General features: G+C 38.9%; 1 protein-coding gene across 1 annotated transcript in view; it reads right to left on the bottom strand.

Annotated features, from left to right (window-relative positions):
• LOC148396605 (guanine nucleotide-binding protein G(o) subunit alpha) overlaps positions 1-12,122 on the bottom strand; it is a 50,152-nt gene that overhangs the window by 4,518 nt on the left and 33,512 nt on the right. The window contains exons 5-6 of the mRNA XM_088378468.1: positions 10,133-10,261; positions 7,713-7,842 (exon numbers count right to left, since the gene is read on the bottom strand). Coding sequence (XP_088234594.1) covers positions 7,713-7,842; positions 10,133-10,261 — 259 coding nt within the window. The remainder of the gene's footprint in view (positions 1-7,712; positions 7,843-10,132; positions 10,262-12,122) is intronic.

Below are 12,122 nucleotides of genomic sequence, written 5' to 3'. Positions count from 1 at the left end.
CACACTTTCTAGTGCTTCATAATCACCAGTATATACACCCATGCAAAAACACACTTCCCTACATAATTCACACACACACGCACGCACACTGGAACCGCAAACACATCCACAAAGCAAGCTGATCAACAGCCTAAGGCTGCTCAGTGACTCTAATTAGGACGCGCCATGTATGCGAGCGGGTGACGTCATCTACCTGGTTCTTAAAATAGAAATTTAGATCTAAGCAGGCAGGCCTTTAAAAAAATTTAAACTTTTAGTAAGAAAGTTAATAAGGGATATAAGATCTGCTATATTCTAGGTGTGACATGCATGTTAATGTCATGCACACTGGCCTTTTTAAATGAAAATGTCATGCAAGTTTTTCAGTTGGTTGGGAACGGAGCAGCAGAAGCAGCAGAGCTCCAATCTATTGTAAAATTAGATTAGATAGAACTTTATTTATCCCACAGTGGGGAAGTCCCACTTGACAATGTAACTGCACAAATGCAATAATTTTTTTCCACAGCTTATGTTGGACTTATTAGAGCGAGGTTGCGGACAATAAGGAGAAAAAAAGAACACTTTCAGCAGCACGCAATATGGTAGAAGATGCCTCCGGTGGGCCTATAAAGTCGTTTTCCACTGAAGTATTCTCTGAGAAGGGTTAGGTTGAGTCGGCACACTATTCCTTCGGCCCATACAAGAAGATGATGGCTCCCATAAGTGTAAAGAGCAACAATAAAGGCACTTTTTATCCAGTGCAGGAAAATATACATAAAATAGCAATGATAAAAAATAAATTGCTTCAAACTAAATGTTGAACAATGCAATGTGTTGCAGATTATCCAATTTTAGCATTTTCATAAAATACAGTAGATTTACCAAAATGAAATAATCAAAAAATTTGTGCAGCTATAAATTCCTCTAATCTATTATGACCCAATCCGGAAAAATATCCAGTAACATTATGAATCCATTGATGGTGATATCACAGGTAACTTTAAAGTTCCATCTGTCTATTCAGCCGTCCAAGATTGTAGGTTGGTAGAAGCAATTTTCCCATAAGAATGCAAAATATAAAATTAATTTTAAGTGCTTTACCTTGAAAGACATGACAACTCGGCGCTTGCGAGACGGTGGGGGATCATGTACGGTTTGCTTAACTTCTACATTCGCTTCACCCTCTTCTGCCTACGCTCGCCGCTATTTGCACTAGCTTTCTTAGGAGACCTGATTGACTATAAAACTACGGACGAACTACGATTGAACTTGTCGATATGCTGACACGCTAAATGGCTGAATGAAGGGTAGAGACACGCACACACACGTCACTTAACATGATCTGACAGAGTCCCTCACGGGTTCGGATGTCGAATTTGGTTTGTAAGAGGAGGCAAAAAAATCTCGAGGCTTTGGTTTGTATCTCGAAATGTTCACAAGAATAGACGTTCGTAAATAGAGGTTTCACTGTACAAGTGTTTAGATTGAACCCACAAGCTGCTTTAAATCAGTTGACCTTGAGGTCACAACATTATCAGGTTAGGAAAGAGCGTTGGAGGCTGTCGGCGATGATGACATCAGTGGCAGCGTTAAAGACAAAGAGTAAATCTTCTTCGATGACTTGTTCTTGCTGTTGAACTGAGATGTAATGAAGGAGATTCCTTCCACATATGTCTGTCCCTGTGGAAACAGAGTTAACATAGACATTATTGACATTATTGACATCATTATGCCATTATTATTATAATAGCTTTGGAACGGAATAACACATTCTGAGGGTTGGATTTGATTAATATGCTGCTATGATTCCACCGAATACAAAAGGAGGTGTTTAGTTCTAAAATTAGACAGCATGTGTTATTATGGTTTTAGGCCTGAGCAATGTACCTGAACGTACCACTGCCTTCGTAATTATGTGTTATTTTTTTTTTTTGGCACCACACTCTTGGACTGCTGCAGATGAACGAGAGCTCAAAGGTAGCAATTGTAATTCACGGCACGTATTGATTCATTTCACAAATCTATTGCATGCCCCGTGCTTCACATCCATAATCGACTGTGACACTAAGAACTGGGATTTGCAACTTTTCGCTTGTTAAAACGCTGTTAGATTGAGTCAGATGGTGATGAGTAGAGTCATCTGTGGGGCAAGTGTCAGTAACATATCTGGCGCTCAGTTGTTGGCAGCACTGTGGCTTCTCTGTCTGTTTCAGATGCAACACCATCAGAACATGCACTCAGTCCTTCCATGCCAAGAGATGAAGAAAGGAAAGGGGGAATGATTGGAATATGAATTTTCACTTTCTCACACTCATGCTGTTCTGGTCCCTCTCCACACTGTGTTCCCACAATCTTGATTTCTCTGTTTCTAATGTTTTCCCAATTACACATGCTTTCTATCTTTCTCACTTTTTCTTGTTTTTTCCTTTTGTCATCGCTTCAATATGAGCCTGTCAGCTGCTCTCTATTCATCCCAGACATCTACAGTTAGACCATTCTGCAATCACAGCCAGTATTGGGGGCAAATCAGTACATTACATAAAGTTACATTAAATATCAGTTTCTGGTTTAACAGAGTACAACATTATGAATGCAGTTGTCAATAATATTTTTATATTGTGGGCCTGTTCTGTGTGCTTGTAATGTGTCTGAAAGTGGGATTAGAGGTTTTAAATAGGCGCATATAGTTTGGTGAGGATGTAAACTGCTTCCTGTTTGGATAGTGGTGTTAACTGTGTTTACTTAAATATATTTAAAGGCTTATATTTTGAAATTAATAAGTCAGTATTGTATCTCAGAGCGGATCTGTAAACACATTAGACTGAACTGAAATGAACGATGACTCGATGACACTTGCGTAATTTGAATTGAATAGATTTAGATTACCGTAATTCAAGTGTCCCATTCAAAGAGAATGAAAGGTTAAAACGGAATAGTTTCGCTGTCATATGTGGACCTACCAGTGTATTCAGGCAAATAGATGGACAGTAGCGACTTGCTGATTTTGTTCTCAAAAATGTCCTTTTTGTTAAGGAAGAGGATGATGGAAGTCTCTCGAAACCACTAGCTGTTACTGATGGAATCAAACATCTTCAGAGACTCGTGCATGCAATTCTGCAGAGGAAACAAACACTTTTAAAATGGTCTGTAATGCAAACGCATGTAGGTGGACACAAACCAAAAGACTCATCCAGCAAATGAGAATATGTGCATGCAGAAAAAAACATAGAAAAAAAATAGAAAAAACGGCATGAAGTAAATTATGTAATTACATAATTATCACGTTGATTAAAGCCATGCATTGTTAGCGTTTTAGCGTTGAGTCACTGCCCAGTCTAATTGTATGATGCCATAGATCACCACTTAAGGTACACAGTGGGCTTTTGCTATAATGACAGCACATTTGAAAATTACTTTAATTATAAAACCAGACATTTGATTATGTAGGTAAATACATGCTAGAAAAATAACATTGCATAGTTCTAAATTAGAGAAACTGTTGGATTAGCTAAAAGGAACCAATGCATGAAAATACAGACCTCCATGATAATATCTATTACTTAAATAATAGAGCGTAAGTCATTCAAACATTTCATGCAATTAATTATAAGACATGATTAATAAATAGCATTTCATTTCCATGTATTTGGAACTTTTTTGTTATCCATTGCAACACGTTAAACGGGTGAAGCAGTGATTTTATAGATAAAAAGCTGATTGAGGACAGTGAACAGAGAGCATGAAATAAACACGCACATACATATGCAAGGAAATCATGCGACGCTTATCCACTTTTCCTCATACCTGTAGGTGGGCGGAGCGTCTGTGGAACATCTGACTGCTGATTGCATCAACAGGTCAGCCGAGGATGAGCGTAACAAGTGAACAAGTGAAGTGGAAGGCACCAAAGATGCTGCGAGGAGGAGCATAAAGCAGGAAGCAAGGGACTCACTTCCCCGGAACACACCCTTATACAGAGTCTTTCGTTCTCTTTCTCTCTCAAACAAACATGTGCGCGCACAAGAACACACACGCACACAATTTATTATCTATTGATTAATTCACTTCACGCTTCACTGTTACCCACCACCAAATTTACCTGGCAACAGTCTAATAAGGGGAGTTAGCCTATCAACACTTTTTTTTGCCCATTATTATCCATCCATCCATCCATCCATCCATCCATCCATCCATCCATCCATCCATCCATCCATCCATCCATCCATCCATCCATCCATCCATCCATCCATCCATCCATCCATCCATTTTCTATACCGCTTGTCCCCACGGGGGTCGCGGGCATGCTGGAGCCTATCCCAGCAGTCATCGGGCAGTAGGCTGAGGGCACCCTAAACCGGTCGCCAGCCAATCGCAAGGCACACAGAGTTGAACAACCATTCGCACTCGCACGCACACCAAAGGGCAATTTGGAGTACTCAATCGGCCTGCCAAGCATGTTTTTGGGATGTGGGAGGAAACCGGAGTGCCCGGAGAAAACCCACACAGGCACGGGGAGAACATGCAAACTCCACACAGGGCGGGTCGGAGGTAGAATCGAACCGGCACCCTCATAACTGTGAGGCGGATGTGCTAACTAGTGCGCCACCGGGCCGCCTCCCCATTATTATTACCATTTTTGTTTTGGTTAATTAAAATTATCTGAGTACCAACTAATGGGTGACAGGTTGGGATTAATATTGTCTTAGTTCATCACTCTTTAACTGTCTTTAATGCGGGAACACAGGAGCTCTGGAGTGATAAACATAACTGCAAGAGGATTAAATTGAATACAGTCAAACTCTAATTAACCAACAACCTAAAAAAAATGATGACAAAATTGATGGCTGGATAGAGTACATGAAGTAAACCACAATTCTATTGTATAAGGTCCTGTTGATTGATTTCCTTTTTCAAACACAATGCAAGTGTAGGTTTGTACAACTATTTATAAACATTCAGTTCCACACACAGACGCACAAGCCCACAAACACGCATGCAGGCACGCATGCACAAACACACAAACGCACACACACAAAAGAATGTCGACCCAAAAACAGAATTGGCATTTCAATGATCCAACTTGAACAGGAGAGGTATAAAATGCTAGCAGCAAAATGTTTTGCACTGTAGATGTGAAACAGTCACCTTCCCTTTCATATGTTACGCTTCACCAGAAGGAGAACTGTAACTCCCTTCCGTGACAGAGTTCTCACTTCTCTTCCTCATGCTGTCATTATAAATTCACTCTCGCGTAGTAATTGCACATCTTAGATCAGCACACTGTCTCATTAAAGTAGGCCGTGCCATACGTCAGTCTCATGAGTAACCACATGCTTAATTAAAGCACTGTAGGTGCAGCACTGCAGACAAAGCTGCTGAAGTGAGTTTTCTGGGAATTAAAGGAAAACTGTTGTTTTTTCATTACTGGACAATTTGAGTAGTAAGCACCTGACATTTGGAGATAACAGTGGCGTATCACAAACAAATTGTCTTTTATCAAACGTGATCACAGTTGTGTTAAAAATAGCACAGCGGTAGACATCTGCACCGATTGCAACTGTCAACATCAGCCCTATGACACAGCATCGCACAAGAGCAGACTAAGCGGCGCTCCCAACTCACAAGGAGGCAAGAAGACATCTGCGTAAATAGAGCAGCTACTGAGCACTAATTCTCAGTGGATACACTTTAGACCTATAAATATCAACCAGCATAGATAATATTCAAATGATCCTCTTTGTTTTTGGTCACATGACAACAGCTTGACTATCAATGTCTACATTTACCATCAACTAAATACATTCCAGGGAATAAGCATGTCATGGCAACACAGGCTTTCCATAACCTTACGTTTGAGTACAGAAAATCACGTTTGATGTAAAAATACAGTCACAGTATATTATTATAATATTCCAGGGGCAGGCTGACAATTGGGACGTTTGTGAAAACTCCTAAGCAGCTCCTAAAATCCAGGCTTACCTGGCCTATCATTGTCTCGCTCTCCTTTTCTCTCCTTGTTCGGTGATGAAATGAGCCAATGACGGTTTGTTTACGTACCCGAAGGCATTTGCGGCTTGCTCCAACGATCTAAAAGCAGACTCGGAACAGAGTTTTTCAAAACGAATGGGCACACCCGTACTTCTCTATTTTTCCAGAAGATTCTCTTTTTCCAAAGCCCAAGCCACATTTCTCATTTGTGACAAGACTGCGACTTTAATAACGTTATGTGTAATATAATAAAGTTCATGAGAACAAAGACATTTCCCAATTATCTGTAAACTTTAGGGGTAGAACAACAATATGGTGTTTATGATCCTAAAGCACTAAGACAGACCCCGATCTCCCTCGACGACAAGACTTTGACAGAATCCTTAAAAGTTCTTAGAAGTCTTAAAAGTCCCAATGATCCGCCCCCTCAGCAACAGGCGACAACACCGGTGAGCGGAAAGAAAGGGGAAATACATCCATGTGAGTAATATTGATTGATTAAGGATTTGATAATGACACCCGTGGTTGGATTAGATGTTTGATACTTTGGTACAATTTCATGTTCTTGGTTCTCGCTATGGACTTCTTTATGGCCCACGTCACAATGACATCACAGTGCAAGCTGCAGGCAATAGAAGGGAAGCCAGCAGTAAAAAATTTCATCTTGTACTTTTGGTTGCCAAACCCGTAAAAGCAAAAACAAAAACTCGAAATTATATCCCAGCCTCTTCCAGTCATGAAATGTTGAAATTGATAATCGCCAGCGAGGTACCGTTTCTGTCACCTCTGTCTGTTTTCTTTCATAAGTCACAAACACGAGAGGCTTTTTTGAGTTGTTCATAGTGAATGAAAGTCGATTATAAATAACATTAAAAAAAATTAAAAGTGTATTAGGACATTTGAGTATATACATAAGTATTTCATTAATCGATCTTATAAAACTTATAAAAAGGATTTTGTTTCGATGTGTGGCCAGCATCGACGTGCACTAGTCCAACACCTTCCAATGTAGCTGACATACATTGATTAAATAGACGTATTTTAAAAGCCCTATTAAATGTTGTATGCTCTTAAAATCTGTTATAGAGTCACAATTTAGGATGGATTTTTAATGCAGGTCTTAAATCCGTTTTTGTCGTTAATTTATTATTTCAACTGTCTTTGTTTTCATATGGTAGATTTCTATGTACAGCACTTTGTATGCATCTGCACTTGTTTTTAAAATGCTCGGTAAATGAAGTTGAAGTTGAGATTCCCGGGAGCCTGTCCCGTGTTACTTTGAACGAGAGGCAGGGTAAATCTTGGACTCATTGCTATTGAATTGCAGAACATGTGCAGAAACACTATATAAGAATACATTTCGACGAGTTGGACCTATGCTGACCCCATGGGGTCAATAGACACATCACAAAACAGTAATGGCAGATAAAAGGTATCAGTCAACTGGTCACCATTGGCTTATGTTTTCCCTTGTTATTGGTCTGTGTAACCACTGAGTTTATGTTGTTTTTGTTTGGGTAGATACCGGGTATATTGCTAGATCCATTTCAATCAAGTCCACTCAATGAGAAGATTGATCCCATCTGTTGGACAACATTCCAGATCTTCAATCCCCTGACATACGCACACATATTTGTCTCACAACACTGCCATGATGCATACTGTATCTGAGGAAACTGTAGTAGGTGGACTGTAAATCCATCATTCAATGTAAACAGTGAAAGAGAGACATGGTGTTTCCTTACCGTGGTCTCGTCCTCGTGCAACACCTGGTCGTATCCACTGAGTGCGACGCAAAAAATGATGGCAGTGACGTCCTCAAAACAATGGATCCACTTCTTCCTCTCTGACCTCTGGCCTCCGACATCAAACAGCCTGATAGATGTAAAACACATTCCCACATTTACAGACGAGACTTTAAAAACATCATCTGACTCAGTTAACGGTTGGATTATAGAAATATCTGACAGCTCTACTTAATTATAGTGTTGTCAATCAAATATCGGAAAGGGGTGTTCATTTACGTAACCTCAGAGAGGACCACGCTTATTCAAAGTAAAATATATTTATTATATGTTATTATATTTAATGAGGCAGCACGATGTGGTAATTTTTAATAAGTCCGCCTCGCAGTTCTGAGCGCTTTACTACTGTGGAGTTTACATAGTCTCGCCGAGCACTTGCTGGACAGTTTGTTTCATTGGACCTGGCAGGATTTATCAGTTTTCTAATAAGTGAAACTGGAGACACTTGAACACTGAAATTCATTCAGTCTTTGGCTGAATTGTTTTAAGTTTTGTATATTTTGTCACTTTTTTTGTGAACCGTACATGTTAATGCCGCGACGGTACTATTATGAAACTTAAAATTGGACTTAACTGAACTCAAAATAGATGCTTACTTGTGTTGAATTTATTCAAAACAAAAGTGAGGTAACTGAAATAGATTTAAGAAATAAAATGAAAATTTAACAAAACAGCCTGAGAACACTATCCTCTCAAATTAAGGAGTTGAAGGATATAAATCGCTTGATAACCAAAACTTCACTTGACAAAAGAGGGCAATTATTTTCTTCAATTAACATTGAGCTTCAAGGTAAATTGTATGTCAAATTGTGTGGCAATTTTACAGAAACCATTTTGTACATCATTTGATCATTTTAGTGCATCAACTAAAATATGACGGCAGTTTGAATTCAACCTGTGTAGTCATTTATTTGGTTCATGATATCACTGTAACAGTACTTTTATAGTTGAATTTAGTACTGATTCTGGGTTATAATCTATAATCACTGTAGAAGAGTTGGAATCGCATTGGTGATCTTTAAATTTGCATTCTTAATATTTGTTGTCATTTACTACTGCTGTGACTGGCACGTTTTTTTTTAATACTGGTTATTTTCTGTGTTCAGAAAGTCAAGTGGAAGGTCCCATTTTAATGTGCAGAATAATGGGGAAGGTAGATCTCATAACGTGTTGAGTAGGGGATGCCTAATTGAGAGTTTAGGCTATTCTCTGCCTCAACGCACTCCACCATCTTTTCTTGAACCATTTTCCATCGATCGTAACACTCAAGATCCACTTAAGATTTTTCAGATTCCTTTCTCACTTCTGATTCTTGAGACAGTAATGGAATGCGGGCTTCAGTAGGTTACCTGAAGTCTAATTTGGGAAGAAGGATCACTCGCATCAATTTTGTGCTACCAGTACAGTTTTAAGTGTCTTCCAAGAGAGGAAATGAATCCCTGGTGAACCAGGTTCTTCATTCCATGAATAGAACGATAGGAAGGCTGATGAGTTACAGATCAATACAGTCATACCAAGGCTTGCCATTCGGTGTTTAGTGCCCAGTAATAGCAACTGAGTCGAAACTATTTAGGCACGGTAATGGAATACTACAGCACTGAGTAGAGTATTGCCTAAACATCAAAACCTTGTGTTCTAATTGAGCGTTTAGATGTGACAACATAATTCGGATAAGGTGTGTAGACAGTGTATTCATTCCATAACAGCCCTGTCATCATCATCATCATCATCGGTTTAAAGTCCGCTTTCCAGGCGCCGCTGGGTTGGACTGGATTCTCGATATGGCTTTCTTTCTGTGCAATGTTGATGTACACTGAGTGGCTACAACATAAAGAACCTATAAAATATTCAGTGTTTCTGACATAATTTCAATTTCAAGACATCATTTTGGTTTTAAACTGTATGGATGAAATGATATGATCTTTACTGCAATGCATCATATTAATAATTGTCTCTAATGTTTTGATATCTTAATGCTCGCAAAAGATCAAGTCTCTTTCACGGAAGAAGCTTTGCAGTCCTACCACCATTTTAAAGCCAGAATAATTTTTATTCCCCAAGTAGGTTAGAGGCACAAGTAAGTTGTGTAGATCTCATTAGATTGTGTAATATGTGGGGCTTCTGAGTATATGCAGAAAAGCAAGAAACATGCAAATTGGACTTGAAAACTAAAGCCTTCAGTGGCACAGCTCCATTCTGTAATTCAAACGATGACCAATCATAAACATGGATCCTACAGTCTTTTTTATACAATTGCAATAAAGACATTTAAAGGTAGTGATAGCAGAGTTGCAAGGAATATGCCATAAAGTCCCTGTGTTTGTGAGTGCGTTGAGTCATTAATTAAATTGTACTCATACCTGAAGTGGAGGTTTTTGAAGGTAAAGTGTGTTTCCACAATGCCAGTAGTCTTCACCCGCGTCCTCAGAATATCCTGCTCTGTTGGCTGGTAGTCGGCAGCACCGATCCGATCTAGGCTGTCGAGGTAGCTTCACAATAAAGAAGATACATATTGGCTTACTTTAGATGGCAGCATTAATCTGCTTTAATGTGTATTGAAATGAGGACATCAAACAAAGGACTTATTATTAACTCAGTTTATCACAAGTAGGGAAATTAGTTTTACAAAACAAACTGAAATACTCACTGAAGCAATATTTCACTATAATTTAGATGCTCCGATTCGAGGACCAAACAATATTATGTGACAAAAGGACAATGAACTCAAACTACTTCAACACCCGCAACTCTGAATCTTCTTATCTTTTATAAATGATCTGACCCTCAACAATTATTCAATAAAGTAATAAGTAATTTAACTGGAGCGGTAGAGCGCAGACCTCCGCTATCCGAACTATATTAAAAAAAACTACCTGGTTGAGATTAAAATTTCAGAGCAGTGGATAAAGTGATTGAATTATACCTTCCGTACAAAACTTTAAGTATGTGATATAATACTATTGGTATCAATAAAATCCATCTTATTCTTCCCACAGATTGTTATTGAAGATCGTCCAGTGAATATAGCCATTTGTTTGATATGTTTGAAGATAAAAATAACTAGAAACGATTCAAAGTCTCCTTCCTGCTCGGCACAATTTATTCACCGGTATGAAGGAAGGCAACAAATTTTGCTGGCTGGAAGAACTCTTACTTACTTAAAAACTGTTATGTACTGCAAGCCATTGTGTGCTAAGCTGAAGTTGCTTTTGCATGTTAGCCAACATTATTTGTGCAGCAAGATGCTGCACAGTCATCAAGCAGACTCAAATTTATGACCTTCGGCGTGGGAGGATAGTGTGATTTGTTCTCTGAAGGTGTCACACATGGCAATGTAATTTCAATCGACAGGCAACCAGATAAAATGGTTTGCTGTTAAGTAATATTGATGTATATGTGTTCATGGCTTTCTATGTAAGTCTGCGTGCAGCATCAAAAAGTGATCAGGACAAGCCGTCAGCATCATCCTCAGAATATATACGACACTTGCATTACTCTTGCTGAGTATGGAGGCAGTTTTAGGAAGGTACTGGGTAGGTAATGGGGCCATAGAGGATGAGGGAGGGCAATCTAATGGATGTGCAGGTCAGAGCCATCCATCCAAGATGGGGGCTTGAGCCTAACATTGCTGACTGGGTGGAAGGTTGATGACACCCTTGATTGGTAGCCAGTCAATCACAGGGCACTGAGGGCTGATGTAAAGACGGATAAGCAACCATTCACGCTCATTCACATCTGCAATCACCAAAAAGTTATTGACTGTCTGTTTGAAAGTAAGCTGTGTTAGCCACAACACGACAAGTCAGTGTTGCAATAACGATGAGGTGTTGATGACTTGACGAATCATTTATAGTATTCTACAAATTATAATAATGACATGCAGTAAAATAGTGTTCCACGTTATTACCAAATGCAGAGAAAAATGTCTCAATTTGTTTATTAATATTAATAAGGTGCTACTGATGACATAATCCTTCATAAATGCTTCTGAAATATGCATAAAAAATATGCAGTTTCTTTTCACGAGGAAAGAAACATGAAATGATGGCTTTACCTGAATCGGTTTTAATCTCATCTGATTATTAATTTTGATATGACAGTCACGCCTTATCAACGCTCTGTTTGATCAGCGACACAAACACAAACAAAATCCCACAGTGAATTCCACCAACGCTAGATAACCTGCAGCATATTTATTTGCATGAGCGCACTTTTTGTTGCCACATAAAATCATACAATATAATACATCATGATCCAGGTGTTGTGATAAAGTCTAAATGAAATACTTAATTTGAACAACTTGTATTTTTTTTTTCAATAAATGTAAGTAATGAGCAATCTTGACAAGTG

The sequence above is a fragment of the Syngnathus floridae genome, chromosome 6 (genome assembly GCF_059516105.1).
Source record: "Syngnathus floridae isolate MCC-2025c chromosome 6, RoL_Sflo_1.0, whole genome shotgun sequence".
In the NCBI taxonomy this organism is placed as follows: domain Eukaryota; kingdom Metazoa; phylum Chordata; class Actinopteri; order Syngnathiformes; family Syngnathidae; genus Syngnathus; species Syngnathus floridae.
Note: the sequence above shows the minus strand (reverse complement) of the source record. Positions and strands in the feature narration are given on the sequence as shown.